Source organism: Lontra canadensis, unplaced genomic scaffold, assembly GCF_010015895.1.
Source record: "Lontra canadensis isolate GAN:19392208 unplaced genomic scaffold, GSC_riverotter_1.0 scaffold15, whole genome shotgun sequence".
Classification (NCBI taxonomy): Eukaryota; Metazoa; Chordata; class Mammalia; order Carnivora; family Mustelidae; genus Lontra; species Lontra canadensis.
In genome coordinates, this window is record NW_022631009.1 from 8709922 (window position 1) to 8734317 (window position 24396).

At 34.4% G+C, this 24396-nt stretch overlaps 1 protein-coding gene across 2 annotated transcripts in view; it reads left to right on the forward strand.

Annotated features, from left to right (window-relative positions):
* The window catches only part of CSMD3 (CUB and Sushi multiple domains 3), a 1221727-nt gene that overhangs the window by 347215 nt on the left and 850116 nt on the right, over positions 1 to 24396 (forward strand). For both annotated transcript variants that reach the window (XM_032858445.1, XM_032858446.1), the window contains exon 5: positions 18622 to 18829. In XM_032858445.1, the coding sequence (XP_032714336.1) occupies positions 18622 to 18829 (208 nt within the window). The remainder of the gene's footprint in view (positions 1 to 18621; positions 18830 to 24396) is intronic.

Below are 24396 nucleotides of genomic sequence, written 5' to 3' on the forward strand. Positions count from 1 at the left end.
AGGCAGAGGGAGAAGCAGTCTCCCCCTGGAACAAGGAGCCCAATGCAGGACTAGCTTCAAGCACCCTGTGATCATGACCTGAGCTGACAGCAGATTCTTAACTGATCACCCAGGTATCCCAAGAATGAATTTCTTTATGCAAATAGAAAGCTTGTAATTGTTAATTAAGTGGAAATATTGCAGCATGTTATGAATTTTGTCAACATTGCTATAATAGAAACATGAATTTGCACAGGAGCATTCTGTATGTCATTTTGTGTAAATTCCATTAAAAACTTCAGAAAAGCATTCATACTTGATGTAGGTTGCAGGTGAATTCATAATAACCTCATTTTCTTAGACATTTTAGGGATACGTATGTGTGTGTATTTGTATGTGAGTACATATACTTATACACACACACACACACACACACACACTTTTGTGTTTTTAGACTAACACCTCAATTGTGCATTTTAAAAACCATTAGAAAGGGTGCCAGGGTGGCTCACTTGGTTAATTGTCCAACTCTTGATTTTGGTTCAGGTCATGATCTCAGGGTCCTGGGATTGAGCCCCATGTTAGGCTCTACCCTCAGTGGGGAGTCTGCTTGAGATTCTCTCTTCCTCTCCTGCTGCCCCTCCCCCTGCTCAGGCTAGCTCTGCCTCTCTCTCTAAAATAAATAAATATAATCTTTTAAAATTTAAAAAATACCATTAGAAAAAACTTTCTATTTGTATAAAAAATAAAAACATCATATCTGAATTACTTAAATATTTAAAGTTTAAATGTTGTCTGTCTCAAAGTTCACATTTTTATAAAAATAATCCATACTACAGAAATGTTATAATGATCATTTTATTTTCATAAATCACTCTAATCTTGTGATTACAGTTTACTAATAAAACCAATCTAAGATGTTATGTGCATCCTACATTCCAGTTGTTTACCCAATGTGAAATTTTATACTGTATGTTTAACTACTTTCTGTATTGATTCTTTTTTTTTAAAGATTTTATTTATTTATTTGACAGTGATCACAAGTAGGCAGAGAGGCAGGCAGAGGGGGAGGGGAAAGCAGTCTCCCTGCTGAGCAGAGAGCCCGATGTGGGGCTCGATCCTAGGACCCTGAGATCATGACCTGAGCTGAAGACAGAGGCTTAACCCACTGAGCCACCCAGGTGCCCCTTTTCTCTACTGATTTTTATTCAAATATGGAGGATGAGAGATTGAGAGAGAATTTGCCATAAACATAATTGATGTTCATCAATTGTGTTTGGCCTCAGGAGGGACTCTCTAGAAAAATTTTAGAAAGAACAATTCTAATTTCCTATGACTTTGGATTGTCTTGGCTTCCTCTCAGGCTTTGGGCATGTCTTTCCATCTTCCCATATTGCCTTTATCATTGTGTATGTTTGTGCACTCTGTTCTTCACCTTTTCTCACTTGTTTTTCATATCACACTACAGTGTGTATAGTGGTTAAAGCTATTCTCTAACATGGCTTCATTAGAAACTTGGCTCTGCCACTTCACAGCTCTGTAATCTTGGGCAAGTTACAGACCTCTTTATTCTTCCAGTTTCCTCGTCTGTAAAATATAAATAAACAGTTTTATTTTTTTTTCTGTTTCTTTCATAGAGTCATTATTAGGATTACATTTGATGATCTGTTTTACAGGTTTAGAAGAGTACTTTCAAGTATAAAATGAATACTCCCCCTCTCTTTTTTTTTTTTTTTTTAAAGTAGACTTCACATGCAGTGTGGAGCCCAATGCTAAGCTTGAACTCAGGACTGTAAGAACAGGACCAGAACTGAGACTGACAGTTGGATGTTTTATGAACAATCCAGGCACCCTGAATACTATCCAATTTCAACCAAAATTATCTAGTTTATATTTTACTAAATATGTACTTTCTTCTGAATTCCATTGGTTGGAAATAGATTCCAAAACAAACTAATATTTAAAATATAGTAAATTCAGGAGCAGATTGAGAGACAGCCTATTTTTAAGCAATTAGACTCTGCAGAACTCTTCCAATTATACTAAAAGTGCTCTCATAATTTGCCTTTTGAGAGGGCCTCTCAGGGACAAGGATGTGCTACTTTTTTCTTTCTATTCTGTTCTTATTATTCTGTTTTGTAGCAGAAGATGAGATACAAACAGTAGCAGTAAGCCTGTCATTCAACTAGTAGAGATGGCAAGAACGAAATAAGATACGAAGTAAGCTTGTGAATGGGTTTCTACCCCCTGCTGTGACAGTTTTGCCAGAGGGAGTAACAAGTCAATTGTGCCATTACCTCGCCAGAACCTTGTCTTCATACACAAAAATAAAACTGCTAGGATACTGATAAAACAGAAAATGTGCAACTGAGAGGCTGTTGGCAACATTTAAGTCAACACACATGCACTATCAAAATAATGATAATTGTACAAATAAGCCAGCTTAGATCAAGCTTAAGTAAATTAATTTAGGTCACACAATTCATTAGTATCAGATTTGTCCCCAGTTTCTGATTCTAGAGCACCCACTTTTAAGTTCAACATAACACTACCTGTCAAATATTTTTCAAGAAACTTCATGGGCATATGGAAGAATAAAAATATTTTTTAAACAGATAATATATTATTTAGGTGTCTACCATAAGCCAGCTGTGTTTTGGATACTTGGAATAATGCTGTGACTAATGTATTAGTAATGTAGTGAAGATGTCATGACATTTATACTCCAGAAATAAATGAGACAACAAACAATACTGAACTGTATTATGAGTTAAATGAAGAAAATATAACAAGTGATGTGGTAGAGACTGATGCGGGATGTTTTAGCTGATATAGTCATTAGTCAAGGAAAGCCTCACTGGTTTGGATGTGGTCATATAGGCAACCTTGGGAAGATCTTAAGGAAGAAGTTGCCAGCCTAGAGAATAGTTAAAATAAAGGTCCTAAAGTTGGAAGGAGCTTTGTTAAACTTAAGAAAATGTAAATTAGTCATGTGGCTTGAGCATAATGAGACGATTATGGATTAAGACCATTTAAGGTCATGGGAAGGATATTAGTTTTATTCCAAATTCAAGAAAAGCTATTAGAGTGTTGCAAACTGAAGAGTGTTAGTGATATTGTTTTTTAATTTCTACTTTAGAGAAGCACTCTTAACCTTCCTGTAGAGAATACATTTTAACAGTACAAGAGAAGAAGGAAAAATTAAGGTTGAGATGGAGATGGAGCACTGAGAAATGATGGAGCATGAATAAGTAAACCAACTAAAAATATATTAAACCTGTTTCTTATTAAAAGAATTTGTCATCTATCTGGAAATATTTGTGGAATACACATACTCTAATTTAACGACTGTTTATTATCATTCTTTGAAGAGCAGTGTTAGACAAAGTTAAAAATGTCTCTCAACAAAATGATTTATATCCACACCTGAAGTAATAAAAACAAGGAGTCAATACACTTGATCTAGAGGAGGGAAATACTCTGATTTTGTAAGAAATCATTCAAAGTCCACATAGAAGTCCGTGATATCCTCCAAAGCCATTCTACTCGATATCACTTGAGATATCTTGACCACCCATTAAGTGCCAAGCATACTTCTAAGTACTGAAAATACAATGATGAGGAAGATAGCCTTTGTTTCTGTCCACACAGGGTTATATTCTTGCTGTTTAAACAAGCTGTGTCTTCCATAAAATAAATTAACAGCCTCACTCAAATTTACAATTTTCCATTTTCAAGTAAACTGGACTCAAGTTCTATAATTTTGGATTTGGTAAAACACTGCATGGGATTTATAAAAATGTACACAAGACATGAAGGACTTTTTAGTTATCTGGCCTATGAGATGAAACAGGGAGAAAGCATCTAAAAATACATCAAATTTAAATCTGAAAACAAGCATTCCTTATTTCTGGAAATTTTCTTTAAAAATCCACATGACAAAGTGAGTTCCAATAGGATTAATTTACACTGTCTATATAACTAATGGCCAGTGTTGCAATACTAAGGAAATCTTCACTTCTCAATTGTTTAATTCAATAAATATTAACTTCTCAACCATGCAATTTCCATTGTAGGGCTGGTGACCATCTTGATCTAATAGTTACTGCCATCTGTGATTATTGTTATCTTGAGAGGTTGTGAATTAAGATTGTTTAAGGTCATGGTAAGGACACTGATGTTATTTCAAATTCATGGAAAGCGATTAAAACGTTACAAACAGGAGAGTATGTGTGACATGATATGATTTTAATTTTTAAAAGATATTCTAGGTTTTCCTGTAAAAAATAATACAAATGGATAGGGAAATAAGATGGGTTTTAAGTTATCCATGCCTAGACAGGGAGGATGTGAAATATTTTTAGGGACTAGTCATGGATGTGACTTAAGTCACTTTTGCCCAATTCCCATTAGACAACCCTTAGCTTAAGGGTACTGTCCTAAAATCCTCAGTAGTGGTGATATGCAGTCTTGCTGAGGAAATAGAGCAGTAAACACAAAGTATTGCTTCTGCCTCACGGTATTTTCAATCAGAATCTTGGATGCAAATGTTTCTTGTATCTCAGTAACTGTTTCTTCTGTTTTACTTAGCCTCAGTCACTTCTTCAAACTCCTATAGTTTCTGAATGCTCCCTGTTCAGATGAGAATCAGTAAATCATTCTATGGAAATTTATGTAATCAGTAACTATGAAATAATCAAAGATTTTGGAAAGGGTGATGGCTACCAAAACTAGTTAATATGTTTTATTAAAGATTTCCCTTGGGCAGTTGAATGGATGGTGAAAAAGATAGAGTTAAATGACATTGATTACAGAATTGACAGTATACTTGGAGGAGAGCTGAAATAAAGATTAGATATTGTCACCTTGGGAGAAAGTATATATTATGAAAAGAGCAGTAGAAGGTTGTTATTAAAGTAACTGGTAGGGAGAGAGGAGACAGTTGATGGTTAATACGTAGTTAAGATGGTTAAGAAGCAGTTAGATAGGTGTAAGTGTAATCTGTAACGTATTCCACAAAAAGCCAAAAAGGGAGAGTTCTCAAAAGGAATGAGTTAATACAATGTTAAATGTCACATTTAACATATACCCATTAAAACATATTGAACATGCATGTGTCCTTTAGGAGATCAGTGGTGAATTTAGGAAAAGGCTTCTGATAGAAAGTTTATAGCAGCATTATCAACAATAGCCAAACTGGAAAGAGCCTAAATGTCCATTCACTGACAAATGGTTAAAGAAGATGGGATATATGTATATATATAATAGAATATTTGTCACTAGAAAGAATGAAATCTTGCCATTTGCAACAACATGGATGGAGCAAGAGTGTATTATGCTAAGGGAAATAAGTCTGAGAAAGACAAATAACCTTATGATTTCATTAATATGTAGAATTTAAGAATCAAAATAAATGGACAGAACAAAATAGGGATAAACCAAGAAGCAGACTATAAGAACAAATTGAGAATTGCTAGAGGGAGGTGAGTGGGTGATGAGCTAAATATGTGATAGGTATTTGTTGTAATGACTGCTAATTTCTACTCCTGAAACTAGTCTTACACTATTACACTATATGTTAACTAATGAGAATTTAAATAAAAATTTGAAAAGAAAAAAAAATATGTGAAGAAAAATAAGGTTGCAGTCAATTAAGGGATGAGTAAAAGGTAAGTAAGTAGAAACATTAAAGGTAAATTTTCTGAGGAATTTGGAAAGGAAAGAGGGGAAATTTCTGTTAGGAAAAGATGATTAAAGAAAAACTTACTCAAAAAAGAAAAAGAAATTACTCTGACTTGCTACTCGAGGGTGGGTGTATTGGCTTCACTTGTACTTGGACTTGTAGGATGGTGTTGGAAAGTTGTTTACCAGCTCAAGTGATCTCAGGAGTAAAGACCTGAACTTAGAAGATGGGGTTAAGTACCCAATGAATGGATTTGTTACTTTACCTGAGTTCAAGCAAAACATTCCTGATTCTAGTTAGGCATTAGAGTCACCTGAGGGAACTTTTTTTTTTAATTGCCTTACTATTGAACTCATTATTAACCAATTAAATAGGAATCTTGGGGTTTATTCCACTATCAATTAAATAAGAATTTTGAGGTTGGAACTGAATAATAAGCATTTTAAAATGTTCTCCAGGGGCACTGAAGGGGCTCAGTCATTTAAGCCCATGAATCTCGATTTTTGTTCAGGTCATGATCTCAGGTTCCTGGGATTGAGCCCTGGATCAGGCTCTGCACTCATCATGGAGTCTGCTTAAGATTTACTCTCTTCCTGTGGCCCTCCCCACCTCCACTCACTAGTTCACTCTCTTAAATAAATAAATAAATCTTTAAAAAAAAGAGTGTTCTCCAGGAGTTTCTAATGTTTACCCTATGTTGAAACAAAGTTGATAAAATTTGGGAAATTTGGAGGGAAATATTACCATTAATATTCTCACTTCTGAAAATGGAGTGGCATTAATGTTTGCCTTCTGAGAGTAAAAAGCATCAGGGGGAGTGTGGACTCAAGGAGAGTGACAGAGGTTAATAATGAAGTGTCAACAAGGATAGGAATTTTTAAAAATAGAGGCATTGTGATGGTGGTTGCCTTTTCTCTGAAACTATATCATTGCCGTCAAACTGCAAATTCCTAGGCTCTTCCCTGGACCTACTGAATCAAAAATTCTGGGAGCCGGGCCCAGCAATCATGTTTCAAGCCCATGAGGTGCTCTTTCATGCTAAACTTTGAGAATTGTTGACCAAGCCAATCATGAATGTTTGAATCATGCTCAGTTTCTAAACACTATTCAAGAAGAGGAGAGCCATGTTTGGCCATTCTCTTAGGGATTCAGGGGATACCTCACAATATATTTGCTGACTTGGAAGGAGATGTGTGCTTTTGAGGTAGTTTCCCTTTTACTTCATAATGGTTTTAATTAAAATATAACATGTATATAGAAAGGTCATAATTTGCAAATGTATAGCTTGATGAATTATCACATAAGCAATGCAGCCTTTTTACTACAACCCAGATCATGAACATAATATTACCCAAACATCAGATATCTCTGGAATATTCCCTCCCAGTCACTATTCTGTCCTTTCCTGAAAGTAAATAACCTTCTGATTTCTAGTACTACAAATTATTTTTACTGATTTTCAACTCCATAAAATGGAATCTTGCAGTATGTACTCTTCAACCAGTGTTTTTCTCTGTGAGATTCATTATCTTTTTACATGTAGTAGTAGTTTATTTTTATAGATTGATGGCGATACACTATAATACTGAACAACTATTAATATATGATATCTTTGGTGAATATTGTTTTTTCCCCCAGATTTGGTTATTAGAAGTAATGCATCTATGTACGTTCCTATAAATATATTTTGATGCACATCTGAAAAATGCCTAGTAATGGGAATGTTAAATCATAAGACATGGCTAGCTTTATTAGATTATCTGCCAATGATTTTTTTTAAAATGGCTGTACTAATTTCAGAACTACCAGGAGTGTATAGAATTTTAGTTGTTTCACAGTCTTGCTAAGCTTTTATGTTAATACTTTTCATCATTTAAACATCTTGGTGTGTGTGTAATAAGAAATTTAGTTTTAATTTGAATTTCTGTAATGACTCATACGTTGAGTATGGTTCTTATGTGTTTATGAGCAGTTGGTCCATTCTTCATTGTGAGCTGCCTGGTCTACTGTTTTGTCCATTTTGTTATTAGTTGTTTGCCTTTTCCTTTATGATTTGTAAAAGTTCCTTACATATTTTGGATGGACCCTCATCAGTTATGTGTATTGGAAATATCTTCCACCATGTGACTCTCTTCTCTTAAAGAATAGCATTCCTAATTTTAACTTAGTGCACTATATCTATTTAAGAAAATTTTGACAATCCTAAGGACATGAAGATGTTGTCTTACATTTTGTTTTAGAGGCTATATTGCTTCACCTTTTATATTTAGATTAATGGTTCATCTGGCATTGACTATAGTGTATGGGTAGTTGATTAACCCAGCACCATTTAATGAAAACATGTTCTATTCCCAATGCTCTATGGTGCTGCCCCGTCATAAATCAAGTGTTTAAATGTGTATGTGTGTGTGTTACTGAAGACTTTATTCTGTTCCATTGGTTGACTGGCCTGTATTTACTTTTAATTCCTCATTGATTTGATTAGTGTGGCTATATGATGAGCATTCATGCTGCTTATTTAGCTTTGTTTTCCTCTTCAGGATTGTCTTAATTATGCTTAGCTTTCTTCGCAATTCTAGATACATTAAAAAATCAGGTTGTCAATTTATATACATGCATACACATATGCACAAGCAAAATTTTGAATGGAATTAAACTAAAACTATAGATTAATCTGAGGAGTACCAACATTTTTAGATTACCAGTCTGAAAGCATAGAATATCTATTTATATAGATCTGTAGTTTCTTTCAAAAATATAAGTAGAGCTGGGGCGCCTATGAGGCTCAGTGGGTTAAAGCCTCTGCCTTCAGCTTGGGTCATGATCCCAGGGTCCTGGGATCAAGCTCCACATCGGGCTCTCTGCTTAGCAGGGAACCTGCTTCATCCTCTCTCTGCCTGCCTCTCTGCCTACTTGTGATCTCTGTCTGTCAAATAAAAAAATAAAATATTTAAAAATATATATATAAGTAGAGCTTTGCTCAGGCTTTTTGTGTTTTTAGAATTTTTATTTTTAAATATTTGAAAATTTATCCTATTCGAGATGATGTTTTTAAAATTTCAGTGTCTATTCAGATATTGATACTCATATTGTTTATTGCCTGTGTATAAGTGGTCTTGCTAAATACACACAGTAAGCTGTATATTTAATCTGGTGATTCTCTTGAATATTCTAATGTATAGTTCTGTAAATAATGAAGTTACACTTTATTGAAGTTAAATATGGAGAAAAATCTAAAACTTGACTCACTCCCACCCTCTAGGTGCTGAATAGCGATAAGCTTTCCAATTAAGTGCCCTTTCAATTTTGAAGCTTTTGCCATGCAACATACATTTTGTTCTTAAAATTTATTTAGCAGTTTCTCTCATTTTTCTACTCAATTTTGACTTTTTGCTGCAATTACCGTACTATTCCTCTGCTTTGGAATAGTGATATATCCTTTGTGATTCTCTTTTTATTCTACTCTACAGAGAGATGGTCCACAGATCAAATCCAATTTGATGATCCGTTCAAATAATTATATTTATTCATTTACTTATTTTATATTTAATTCCGTACATTCATATAAACCTCCACTATATGTCAATATCTTTTTTTTAAATAATAGAAATATTATGTGGACAAAAATAAATACCATCCCTGTCTTTATAATGTTTAAAAATTAAAGGGAGAGAGAGATTTCAAGTACCTATGTGGAAAAAAGTCTTTAACCAACCTGTGACCACTAAGGTCACCTGGGGCACAATATCCTGATAACATAAGCAGGAAAGAAGAGAGTATATGATCTTGTGGGTTTTCATAGGCAGAACTTGTAGTGGTAGCTCATGCCACTGACTGTTTCCGGAGTTCAGTTGCATGGCTAAACCTAGATATAGGAAGCACAAGAATATTTGGTCTATTTGAACAGCTACCTCTGGTTACAACAGTACATGTGAGAGTGGGAGAGGGGAACCCTCTTACACTGTTGGTGGGAATGCAAGTTGGTGGAGTCACCTTGGAAAACAGCATGGAGAGTCCTCAAAAAATTAAAAATAAAGCTGCTCTGTGACCCTGTAATTGCTTTCCTGGTTATGAAACCCAAAGACACAGATGTAGTAAAAAGAAGGACCATCTGTACCCCAATGTTTATAGCAGCTATGTCCACAATAGCCAAACTGTGGAAAGAGCTAAGATGCCCTTTAACAGACGAATGGATAAAGAAGATGTGGTCCATATATACAATGGAATATTACTCAGTCATAAGGAAGGATGAATAACCAAATTTTATATCAACATGGATGGGACTGGAGGAGATTATGCTGAGTGAAAGCCAAACAAAGAAGGTCAATTATCACTTTGGTTTCACTTACTTCTACAACATAAAGAATAACATGGAGAACATTTGAAAAAGGAAAAGAAAAGTGAAGTGTGGGGGGTGAGAAATCAGAGGGGGTGATGAACTATGACACACTGTGGACTCTGAGAAACAAACTGAGTGTTTTAGAGGGGAGGAGGGTGGAGGGATGGATGAGCCTGGTGATGGGTGTTAAGAAGGGCACATATTGCATGGAGCACTGGGTGTTGTACGTAAACAATGAGTCTTGGAACACTACATCAAAAACTAATGATGTATTGTGTAATGACTAATATAACACAATAAAAAATTTAATTAAGTTAAAAAAAGTAATTTTGGTGCTTAGCTAATTGTCTCTGCCATACCAGGATGCCAAAAACCCTTTACCTCTTATATCTGTAGGTTTTTAGTTTTCATCAAATTTGGATTTTTCTTTGTCCATTATATCTTCAAATAGCTTTCCATGCTTCCACTCTGCCCCACTGCCTTTTGGAACTTCAGTATTACTTATGTCAGAATGCTTTATATTTTCCTACATGGAAATTCTTTTTAAAGTTCTTCTGTTCTTTTCCTACATTTTGAATAGTTTGTGTTGCTCTGCCTTCAAGTTCAATATGTTTTATTCTGTAGTATCTAATTGTTATAAGCCCTATTGAGCAATTATTTTCATTTATATTTATATTTATAAATATATAATATATTTATCATATATTTATAATATATAATATATTTATAAATCTAAATTTATACTATAACTTTCACTATGTTCACTGTGTTTATTTTTTCTGTAAGCATTTATGTAATGAATATTTCAGACTTTGCATTGTACATATGGTCTCTATTATTTATTTATCTTTGATTTTAGTTTGTTTTTCATCTGTTTTTATAGTTCTTTAAAATTATAAAAGTCATGCCTGTCTCCTAGGCAATACAAAACAGGGTATAATTTGGATAAAGCTTGATATGTAGTTTGCTAAGACTTGCTTTAAATTGTAGAACAAAATTATAATAATTCCATCATCTCCATCATTTTTGTTTAGTTTCTATTGAGTAATAGTTTTCTTGGTCATGGATTGTATTTTTCTGCCTCTTGAGATGACTCCTCCTTTTTTACTAGATGTTGAACATTGTGAATTTTAAGTTATTGAGTGTTGGATTTAGTTCTCATTTTTTAAAGAATGTTGGATTTTCTCCTGATATAAAGCCAAGTTACATTAGGTTCAGATAGTGTCTCTGAGGTTTGGTTTCAAATTTTGTTATGGCAGTTCTAGAGGAAACTTTGCTCTAGGCATTGTTTAGTCCCTTTAATGAAGTTCATCCCTGCTGAATGGCTATTGAATACTCTGGTTACTTAAAGACAACTCTCTATCCTAGCTGGAAGAATTTGCAAAATACCCAACCCTGTGTGCTCTCTTAGAGCCATTTAGGACAAAGATTCTTTATCTCTTTTTGCCTGTCTGGAATTTCACCCTTTTTGAGCATTTGCTCATATTTAGCAAAGATCCAGGGTGCTACATTGCAGATTTTGTGAGTTGTTTTTTGGCAGAGCTCCCTCTCTGAATCCTGTCTTACAACTATGGGCATGTCATGGTCCCTGAACACTGTCTACTTAGCTCAAGGAGAGCATCATGTTCTACTGATAATCCCTTGGTCCTGAATGTGCTTCTAGACGAAAGCCAGGCAATTCTAGGGATCTCCTCCTTTATTCCTCTCCTTTGTGAGAGTCACAATTCTGCATGGCCCTAGTGCAGTGTTAGAAAAAAGAAAGTTATTTTGCTTAGTTTTTAATTTTTTTTTTTTTGAAGAAAGGCTTATAAATTTCCTCCTTGTTACTGTGTCATGGCTCCCTCTTGAGTGAAAGATTTTTTTTCCTCCAAATCTTTAAGTAATTTAAATTATCATTGAATGGATGCTTTTTCTTTCTTATTTGGAGATTTTAAGCTAAATATTAAAATAAAAGTCCACATATTAATTAATTACTTTCCTCGGTGTATTATCTCACCTTCTCATTTTCTAAACATGTCTCTTAGGAAGGTAAATATAAATTAAGATAAGATACTTCCTCTAAAGCGTATTTGAGTATTTAGGAATAAACAATGCTGAGTGCCATTATGCTTAGCTTTCACTTTCCATAAAGTGTTCATCTGGATGAATGATGAATGTTTTTCTTCTTCAAGTTGTTATAAATCTGATTCTAAGATGAATTTAATTTTATCTGTTTTGATATGAAAGAAGCTGAGGGTGCTGGACTGAGAAATGAAAATAAGGACACTTTGGTTTTCCCCATAATCACAAAACATGTACTCTTTTCCTTAAAACTTGGGACAGCATTATGTGTTGTGCCTTGACAAAACATAAAACTACCAATCTAGTAGATGTACAATTTAACTACCCTGTTGCTCAATTTTCTTCTCTATGAGAAAAGTGTTTCCCCTTAAACATGAAGATGCATAAGGCTAAACTATGAAATGTAAACAAGGAGAGTCACAGAAATGGAATAGCTGCTCTGCTATGTAATATAATGGATAATTAATTAATGTAATATCTAAATAGTTTGTCTAATTAAGAGGTACAACAGTGATGCCTGTCCACAAAGGAACAAGAATCCATGTAGATGTCAGTTTTATTTGACTACTAATAGAAGGTTGAGATTTAACAAGGGAGAGTTGCAAAAAATTTCCCATGATATAGTCTGATACGGATTGAATGCTTAGCATCTGGAATTCACCAAGTGTACTCATTTTCTAAGATTTACAGTTAATTTATCTTTTTTGATAAACAAGCCTATTTCCTAACACCCCTGTACCCCATCCCTAAGTTATTCAGAAGAAACTTATAGCAGGGCAGAGCACAGTATGAGATCAATATCTGCAAAGATGTACTACAAAAAACTGTTTCAAGTGTTTTCGTTTTTTTTTTTTTTTTATGCAGTCTTTTTTTTTTTAACTGTCATGTTTTGTGGCAGTTCCAAGATCTTAAATGAAATGTATCGTTTACAAGATCTTAAATGAAATGTATCGTCTCCTAACCAAAGCCAAAACAAAGTCTGGTATTTTCAGTATATAAATGAGTGTCACAGACATGGAAAGGAAATAAAATTTAATTTTAGGAAAAATATATTTGTGGAAAAATATTAAACTTTTTTTCTTAATATTTGCCCTTAAATACAACTAATTTTTAAATTTATTTGTGACTTTTCTCCCTGCTGTATTGGTGAGAGATTAAAGAAATTGTTTACCAAGTTTACATAAATTCAGTTATTTTAAAGAAGTAGAAGTTATTTGATGATGTTTTAATTATTACAAACAACAAGAAAAATTAGGTTTAATAGAATTTTAAATTTAACAGCCATAGTTTTTATCAATAGATTTTAGTACATTAAGAATTAAAAAGAGTTAATAGTATTTTCCCCATGCTATTGGAATAAGTCCCAAGTCAAATGATTATTTAAAAAAAAAAAAAAAAAGCTTATTCTTAAAAGACCACATTTCCTTCATTGATTCTATTGGCTAAACTGGTTGTTTTCTTCCTGTTTTACAATAAATTGACTGCAAGCTTCTTAACATCAACTTTCCATCATCCAGTATATTTTTAAAATAGCATACTTTCAATCTTACAACCTGTGCACTTTTATTAGAACAAGAGTAGAGAAATAACCAACCTTTTTATTATCCACTCTATTCTGTATATAATAAGTAACCACATTTTGAAGGCAACACAACTTCTAGTTAACACAAGATAAATCCAAGATAGTCAATCATATTGCTTTACTCTTTAGGTGAAAAACATATTCTTAAAAACAGGCCTAAGAGGAGTATTCTAATTTATTTTGTCATGATGCTATTTATTCCCAAATGACTACAGAGATCAAACTAATCTTTTGAAGAACTGAGGTAAAAATACACTACAACACTGAAAACAAGAGATTGTTTATCTTGAGGAAGCAACAAAGCATGGAAAAATTTGCCTGAACTCTTGATCCAACCCCTTAATCTGATCTGCTATTTTCTTACTCCTCTGTCAACTCCAAAGAGCTACCAAATAGCTACGATATTTTCAAAACCCAAATCCAGTCATGTCATTTCTTCTGAAAACCCATCAATAACTTTCCATAGCTCTAAAGAATTTCCAAAAGCTTGTCAGAAAGGTTCTATGAGGTCTAGGACCTAGTTGCCCTTCCAACTAACTGTATTTAGTACCACATAGACCCTCACTATCTTGGCAACAGCACAGATTTTCTTTTTGTTTGGGAATGCCTGCTTTCTCCAGTGAAAATTTCAGTATACCTATTCAGAACCCATTTCCTTCTGCTTCTCATCTAGTTAATGATTACTATTCACCTTTCAGGTTTCAAATCTGAACATTCAGGTTCTTTTTAAAAATTTTTAAAGTTTTTTTGGTTAAGTTATCTTAGTCATCATACAGTAGGTCATTAGATTTTGATGTAGTATTCCAAGATTCATTGTTTATATATAACACCCAGTGTTCCAATCACTTCCTCAGAGAGTCCGTGTTCCTGAATTTCCTAATTAGTTCAAAGACCACCATATGACATCAGTACTAAATGCTTTTTATTCATAGTGCCTGACAGAAATGTAACTTTAAGTGTTTGTCATTTGTTTAGAACCTCACACTCTACTGGACAGGATGCTCAATGAAGGCAGACATTATTCTAACTTTTGATCATCAGTATAGCCTGAGAGACTAGCACAGTCCCCCTTGGTACCTCATATATCACAATGGATATGTTTTGAACAGATGGCCAAATGAATTCACTTCAAAACTCACAGATTTGTACAAATAACCAACATGATCCCATATGTGTCTGGAATCTGTTAAGAAGTGCTTCTCTCTCTCTTTTTTTTTTTTTTTTTTTTAGATTTTATTTATTTATTTATTTGACAGAGATACCAAGTAGGCAGAGAGGCAGGCAGAGAGAGAGGAGGAAGCAGACTCCCCGCCGAGCAGAGAGCCCGATGCGGGGCTCGATCCCAGGACCCTGGGACCACGACCCGAGCCGAAGGCAGAGGCTTTAACCCACTGAACCACCCAGGCGCCCAAGAAGTGCTTCTCTTGAACAAACTTAGTGACTCCTGCTCTTTCTGTGAACTGCTGGACAAAAGATCTTGCAGGCAACATTAATCCAGCAGGCAAGCCTAGGGGCCAGGACAGAGTGGTGCCAAATGAACTCAAAGACCAACTCACTTTGACCAGTGACCAGGCAATGTTACTCAGCAGAGAAAGTGTAGCACTGGCTTCATGGCTTATTCTAATGCTGCCTTCCACTTGTTCCAACTCTGTTATAAAATTTAAAAAAAAATTAGTTTATGTAATATCATTTGCTAAAACAGTCTATGATTATAGGAAATGTATTGGCATTTATAAGTATTGTATTAAAACTAGGCCAAATCACAATGCAAAGATTATAGCATTCAAGTAGGGCCACCTAGCCAAACTGTTATATATCTAACCCATACAAAAGCAAGCTACCTATTTCACAATTTTGTCAGATGCTGAATCTATGACAGTATCTATATAGAGATAAGAGATAAACAGGAGTGCATAACAAAGAACTTGATATGAGAATTGGCAAGAATGTTGGTTTTAGTGTTGGAAGATCTGCATTCCCATCTTGTTTTCAAGCACAAGTCATTCATACTTTCAGATTGAGGTTATTTTGCTGTAAAATAAAAATGTCCCTAGAGAGAGCTATTATACAAGTTGTGATCCATTTCCTGTATTAGGAGTTTGGGTTGATTTCTCTCTTCTGTGAGCTTGCAGAAACTTCAAGGAAACCATGCAAAGAAACTGATTTGTGTGAAACAGTATATTATTATTAAACAGTATATTATTATTAAACCATGGTTGAAATACTTAAATGTTGATGGTAAAGTCATAAGGCTGCAGTTGAGAAAAAAACCTCATTTCCACAGAGGATGAATAAATGAGGTATGTTTTCATTTGACCAAATGCAGGACTTTTGTGAGGGAGTTCTCTTGAATTGTCTTAGATCCTTCCCAAGGGGCCCACCTGGAAAAATGAGGAGATGTAGTTGGAAAGAAGATGGAAGTAAATTATTCTATATCCATGTTGTAAGGGAGAAATGGAGGCTGCCAAACAGATAGACACATTCCCCCACAACAAGGGAACTATAATGGGACACCCCTGAGGATCCCATAAAGGTTCGTGAGCAAAAGAACCATCTTTCCTTAATCATCTGCTAAAAATCCTAGAAAATGGTACCAAATTTTCAGAGAAGTAAAACAATTCATGTCCTCCAATCTCTTCTACAACCAACTCCAGGAGGAATCACAGAATGCTCAGTGAGTAGAGGAATATGAACAAAAATACTAGGAGGGAAAACAGAGAAGAAGAGCTCATTGTTCTGCCTTGTATTTGCCCCATCTGCCACAAGCCCAAACTAGGGAGAGCAAAGAAACTTAACCCAAAGAAGTCAATTATTTTGCAAGTATCCAGCATTAGACGTGCTAATCAATGAACTGAGATTTTTGAATAAAAAAGGATTTTTAAAAATTTTTATGTTAACTGGGCACCTGGGTGGCTCAGTGGGTTAAGCCGCTGCCTTCGGCTCAGGTCATGATCTCAGGGTCCTGGGATCGAGTCCCGCATCGGGCTCTCTGCTCAGCAGGGAGCCTGCTTCCCTCTGTCTGTCTCTCTGCCTGCCTCTCTGCCTACTTGTGATCTCTCTCTGTCAAATAAATAAATAAAATCTTTAAAAAAAATTTTTTTTATGTTAACTGAAATATATGTTTACCTGGGATTGTATCTAGAGACATGGAAATAAATAGTTCATAGAGCTATGGTTTGAATAGGTTGTGTACTAGTTATACTACAAATACATGATAGTGTAATATTTTATTTCCAAAGTACTACTCAATCCTGGAGTTGGTACCGAGAAGACAAAGAGTAGAGGTAGTTTGGGGTCAGGGTAAGCTTCAGAAGGACATGCTTACCATAGGTTAAAGTTAAGATACTGAAAGAAGACACTGTGTGTTCTGTTAAGAAAATTGTAGTAATATGCCTCATAGTCTAGACAGGATGACTTCCTCTTTCTAATTACCCCCCAAAACTTAAAAAAATATAGAAAGGGCATGCAATGAAAATAAATATAACTTTTACAATAGTGGGTGATAAAAGTTAAGTATCTGTTAAGAGTAATAAACTTCTGTTTTCAATTTATGAATTACATAGTTAAATACATAAAGAGTGATAGGAAGAAGCTAATGTTATTTGATGTATATACTATAGTGATAATGTTCCTGGTACCAAAGCATTTTGCTATCCCTGGCCCATCATGGAGTTAAAACAGGATGCTGTCCATCTCTAGTAAAGTTATGGAGTATAAGTCATTACACCAAATAATATTTGGTCATTATAGAGCCAATATTTTCCCTCTAACATTTGATTAAAATTGATGGAACTTTCTGAGTGTCTCAAGGTAACTGCCTAGATCTTGAGACAGATTACTGTACAAGTAAACTAGTAACCTATTAACGTGACTTTCCTGAACAGTGTTACGTCAAGACAAATTTTATAGTTTCAATGTCTTTATAAAACAAGGAACTTTATCTTACACATCTCACACTAAACATAGATGGTCAAGTATTCCTTCTGTTAGCATACACCATTGGCCAAAAGTAGACTTGTGGAGAACCCATGAGCCCTGTTTGGAAAATGGGAACCATAGGTCCTAATATAAAGCCAGTACAAATTTATTTATAACATTGTACATACATATATCACATAAATACCTAGCAAAATATGTTTACATTGTTTGGTGGAGTTATATGGAATACATTACCAAAGATATATTAATTACTATATTATTTCTCTCTGAAGTTTCCTAGAAAAGTGATGTATTTTAAGAACTTTATTTATTTTAGAGAGAGAAAGAGTGCTCAAGCATGCATGCAAGGGAGGAAAGGAGGGGAGGGAAAGGGAGAGAGAGAATCTCAGGCAGATTCAAGGCCTGGTGTGGAGCCCAACGTGAGGCTCAGTCCCAGAACTTGGATATCATGACCTAAGCCAAAACCAAGAGTCAGACATCCAACCAACTGAGCCACATAGGCTCCTCAATGTATTTTTATTTAAAGTATAATTTCACAAATACTTTCAAAAGCTTTTGAAAAATGTCACTGACAAAAAATTATATTTTCTCTTAAATTGTTTCTTTATTTTGTACATACCTACATTAAAAAAATAAAAATAAAACTCAGCCTACCATGAATGTGTACAAATTGATTAAAGATTTCCCATAAGAGACCTTAAGAACAATGTTGGTTTTGTTTTATTCATTTCCTCACCTAATCAATGAAAAGAAATCTTGGTCCTGTTATCCTGAGATCTAATAGAACTTTAGATTTTTACTTACTTTCATTGATGTTTCAACTAGTGATTATAAAATTATAAAGATATGGTTTATATTTATATATGTGTTTAAAATGTTTTCATGGACTTCTCATTTTATTTAATCTTTATTAGTATAATATGTACTTTGTGTCACAATATTTGGACTGCTGTTTTTATCCAAAACTGTCAACAGAATTGCTTTAATTTCATTTTTCTTAATGACTTATAACTGGACATCTTGTTCTTGTTTTAACAGCTGAAGATGCATGTGGAGGAACGATGAGAGGATCCAGTGGCATCATTTCAAGCCCTAGTTTTCCTAATGAGTACCATAACAATGCTGATTGCACTTGGACCATTGTAGCAGAGCCTGGGGATACAATTTCACTCATATTTACCGATTTCCAAATGGAAGAAAAGTATGATTACTTAGAAATAGAAGGTTCTGAGCCACCTACAATATGGTAAGTAAATAGCTTCTGTTCTAACCTAGCATCAAGGTCATTGCCTAAGGCTGACTGGGGATCCAAGAACAGCTGTGTAAGGCCCTTTAAAGGTCTAGTTATTTAAAAGAACTTAGAGTTGCAGGAAAATTGTAAGAGGCAGCTGTCAAAGCTGAGGGATATTTTTGAAGATAAGGATACTAATACATCAAATAGATTGGAATCCTGAAGGATGAAACTTTCCATCAATATTTAATTATCAGTCATTGAAAAGTAATGTGGCTTAAGAACAACTTTTATAAGAAAAGTTCCTAATGTAATCTATAGTTATGTTCTTAGCATGCCAGTCCATAGTTGGTGGTTCCTTTCAAATGATTTGAATAGTCTGGAAAATAATTTGCCTTTGTGTTTGTAGATAGTTCTTTTATTCAATCTGTTATCTGAAGGCAAAAATTAAACATTATGATCTGGGGTAGTATGGTCTGTTTTTTACAGACTTCAAGACATGGTTTCATGGCAACTGCAGAGTTTTCAGAATTTGCTTTTGTGGTATAATATTTTTAGGAGAAAATATTTCATTACACTATTTTAAAAATCAGAATGCATTGATAGGATAGAAGTGTAAAGTAGATTGTGAATCAGTCACTGAGTGAAGAATGATGAGACTGTGATAGTTAGGCAGTTGGTAAACACTAGACTAGAATGGGCATTTTAAGCCATGTAAAGGATTTGATCAGAACAGAGGGACTTTATTAAAGTGTTTTATCAAATACAATTACATGAAGAGGTGTGAATTTTCAAATGATTGTTCTTACTAAGTGCAAAGATTGATTTGAAGTGGGGCTCGATTAGCTATAGGAAGAAGTGATTGCTATACCCAAGAAAAAATCATGGTAACCTGGATTAGAATGGTATTAATGGAGATAAGGCAGTAGAATAAAGTAGAATAAGTTAGAAGGTATTTAGGGAGGCATAATGAAAAGGGGTTGAGGAGTAAAAAGAAGGTGGTGCTAAAATAAAACGTCATTTCCTGACTTGCCAATTTGGTAAACCAGTAGAGATAATCACTGATTTGGAATTGTTGAAGGATGGTTAAATTTGGAGTGAGAATGCTACGAATATTAAGAATTATTTTTTATATCTATTTAGCTTAAGGTCACTTTGAGATGATCCATTACAGCCATCTAGTAGACAACTATGTCTGTCTATATGACTCAGGAGTTCTGCATCGAAACATAACTGATATGATGTAGTTGATATCTAAGGCAAATGAACAAATAAGCATCAATAATATTGGCTAGCTAGAGGAGTGAGAAGTGAGAGAACTAGGACTGAGTCTGAGCACCAACAGCAGGATATAAAGCCCAGGCTTAGGAGGATTATTCTGCAAAGGGCACAGAGGAAGTGTATTTAGAGATGCAGGAGGAATAAAGTATCACACAGACCAGAGAAGGAAAGTGTGAGGTAAGAAGAGAAAATATTGTGGGTTGCTGCTGAAAGGACACCGAGTAAATGTTTAAAAAAAATAATATATATATATATATACACATTTATCTGGGATTTAGCAAAAGTACCACGTGGGTCTGTCATCCTAATATATTCCTTTGAAGGTAAGATAAAAGTTACACACTAGCCATACCCACTTTTTTGTTTGCTTGTTTTCTCTTCTACCCTCAGGCTGTCAATACTCAGAGTTACATAACATTAACACTTCCCATGATAATTTCTTGCCCGAGTGCAACGAAACCCAGCAGAATCTAGGTTTAAAATGTTAGCAAATTCAAAAACTCTTGTTTTAGAAATTGCTACTTGTACAGTGATACATATTGGAGTCATATCAAGGTAGATGATAGTGCCGGGAATTTTCCAATAATTGTACTATCTTTTAGTATGCAACTGATTCCATTAAAAATCTGAGTTTTTAAACTCCCCAAATATTTGATTACTAGATATAAAGAAGGAAATTCAAGAAAATGTTTCTTCATTTCCACTGAGCTCTGGAAATCAACAATTTGTCTAGAAACTAACACATTTATTTTGGGATCATAATATCCTATTTATGTTCATGTAGTCATTCTCTTTTCAGATTGTGCATTCTTAGTAAGGATTTGTACGTTTCTATATGAACATCTATTTTTGTTTCTGAGTTTCTAGAACAATGTAGCTTGTCCAATAATAGCATCAGATCCACAAATTGCTCTTCTCTGAATTTTCTAATTAAATGACACTGGGACACTTTACTTTTTTCCCTCTTTGTTAGGAAGAAAATAGTAACTGAGAATTTATTGTTTTACTGTTATTTATTTTTTATTTATTTTTATTTTTTATTATTATGTTCAATTAGCCAGCATAATAATACACCATTATTTTTGATATAGTGTTCAATGATTCATTAATTGTATATAACATCCAATACTGATCACCACATGTGCCCTCCTTAATACTCACCACCCACTTACCCCATCTGCCCACATCCCTCTCTTCTGTAACTCTCAGTTTGTTTCCAGGAGTCCAGATTACAACACAATTAATGTTTAGGTGACTTGTCAGAATCCTAGAGATAGATATAGATATAGGTACATAGGCATAGATATATATATATATAAAATAATATCAATAAGTTCATTTAGAAATTTTCTAGAAAGTTATACAAATACCCAAACTATATTTCTATAAATGCCAGTTTGAAGATACGTAGTGTCAGTAAATTAACAATACTGTGTATAGCCACTTCACTGTGACAAAACAGTATTCGTTTTAATTGTATTAGTTATGGAATTGATGTATAAAATGATCTGTGAGTAATTAAAAATTTAAGTCTAATCCTGGCCCTCTAATTCCTTTAACTCATTTAATGTTCTCATGTCTTTTTAATTTATGGTCATCAAAATGAGAAAATATGTTTCAGGTGGTATTCATTGGTTCTTCCTATGCATTGCTCGTATAATGTTTTCAACTCATAATGGAATTCAAAGGAGAATATGAGTAAGGGAGACATGCATATTCTTTTCATAAAAATTACAAATGGTTCTTTTGACTTCAGGTCCCTCATTCAAGGACTGGAGACTTGGCATTGGCTACTGTACTTTAATTTTTCCCCTAAAGTTCAGGCAGTGAGGCAAGCCTTGCATAGCCTGTGTTTGACTTTGGCAACATGACCACGCCAGCCCAATAATCGTGCAGCACAGAGAGTACTACCTGCCAGTGCCTTTCTTGCAAGCTGTGTATTGTAAATCAGTAAGTTCTAGTTTGTTAAACAACAGTCAGCAGCACCGCTGTGTGATCCAACAGGAGTGCAGTGAATCCAGTCAATTATTACTGGATGATAAAAGTTTATGAGGCCTAGTCAATGTCAACCGATTGCATTGCAATGAAATGAAAAATGACATAGCACAAAGAAACTCAAGTTCCAGTTTCAGCTTTGACTGTTTGTTGGTAGATGAAATTATTTCCTCAGCAACATCCAAGCCTTCTCTCAACTCTAAAATAGCATTTGGCATTACCTGCCTAGGTGCTACAACAGGGACAATGAGGTGGAAAGTAATTAGATATTACCTTATTTACAAAGTCTGGGTTGGAGAGTTGGATTAGATACTCTTTAAAATTGTTTTCAAACTTAATCTTTTGTTTCTTACTAGAATTCCATTCATTCGGTGATCATTCAGGAATTATTTATTGGATATCTACTGCATGGCAGGCATTGTTCTTAGGGCATCAGCAACCAAAGTAATGGAGAGGCTTGCTTCTGCATAAATGTATGCTCTATCAGGGAAAAAGACAATAAACAATATAAATAAGTTAATGTCACATTCTGTCCAGAGAATGGTAAGAAAGAAAAGGTGAGGTAGGTTTAGGAAGGTAAGTAAAGCAATTGTGGTATGATAGAGTTTACCTAAATGAGAAGTTGAGATTTGAGCAAAGTCTTAAAGGAAGGGGATTACCCAACCAGAAATCTCAGCAATAAACATTCCTGAGAGAAATGCATTTAAAGCAAAATACATAATCCAGAGTGGAGCTCTTTCTGTTAAAGGAATAGCTACTAGGTGATGTGGCTGCAAAAGAGTTGCATGTGAGAAAGTGGTAGAAAAAATAATAATTACTGGAGCCCAACTCAAGAATTTGGCTTTTAGTCTAAGTGAAATGGGGAGTCATTAAAGGGTTTTGAGCACACTAATGACCAAACTTAATTTTGAAGGATCACTCTGGCTTCTTTGTGGGTAGTAAATTATAGAAAGGAAAAGGAGAAAGATAGACATTATTTGCAGTAAGTTAGGTAAGATAATTTAATTGTTAGGATTATGAAATAGCAGGGGATATGATGAAATTTGTCAGACTTTTTCAAGATAAAGTTAAATGAATTTCCTGATGAGATGTGAAGTTCAAGAAAAAGAAGAGGCAACAACAGCTCTAAGAAGTAAGGATAGCTCTAAGGTTTCTGACGACCTGACAGGATGAAATATCCCTTGATATTGGGAAGACTTTTGATTACACTTATGGAAAGATTAAATGGAACTGAACTCTGAACATGTTAAGTTTGAGATAGCTAATAAGTATTTTGGTGAAGATTTAAAGGAGGCAGTTGAATATACACAGGTCTTAGTTCAGAGTTAAATGTGTGGGGTAGAGAACTAAATTTGAAATTTAGAATTGGACATTATTGTTAAAAGAAAAAAAAGGCAAAAGAAAAGAAAAGGCTAAGAACTGAATTCTGGGACACTCCAAAAGTCAGGAAAACTAGGAAGGACAAGTGAAAGTGTTCAGAAAGGAATGTTGATGAGATAGGAAGAATACCAGGAAAGTGTGGTTCTCTGAAAGCCAAATGAAGAAAACATAGGAAGAAGTAACTGATCAATTGTGTCAAATTTGATGATCAGCTAATAAGATGAGTTCCAAAACTAATTTTTGGATTTCATAATATGGAGGTCATTGGTTACTGTGATGAAAGGAGTTTTGTAGTTGACTATTTTACTGATGTGGTTTTAAGAGCTTTTTAGAGAAGAGAAATTGCACACAATTAGTACAAATAAGTCTTTCATGGACTTTTACAAGCAAAGGTGAACAAAGAAATAGGACTAAAGGAGGAAATAGAGCCAGAAGATTTTTTTTTTCAGTTTTGGTTTTTGTTCTTTGTTTGGCTTAATATTTTGATTTTTTATTAATTATTTTTATTAACATATAATGTATTATTTGCCCCAGGGGTAGAGGTCTCTGAATCATCAGGCTTACACACTTCACAGCACTCACCATATCATATACCCTCTGCAATATCCATAACCCAACCACTCTCCAAACACTCTCTCCACCCAGCAACCCTCAGTTTGTTTTGTGAGATTAAGAGTCTCTTATGATGTGTCTCCCTCCTGATCACATCTTGTTTCATTTTTTCCATCCCTACCCCAAAACCCCTACTCTGCCTCTCAAATTCCTCATATCATGGAGATCATATGATAATTGTCTTTCTCTGATTGACTTATTTTACTCAGCATAATACCTTCTAGTTCCATCCACATCATTTCAAATGGCAAGATTTCATTTCTTTTGATGGCTGCATAGTATTCCATTGTGTGTGTGTGTATATATATATATAT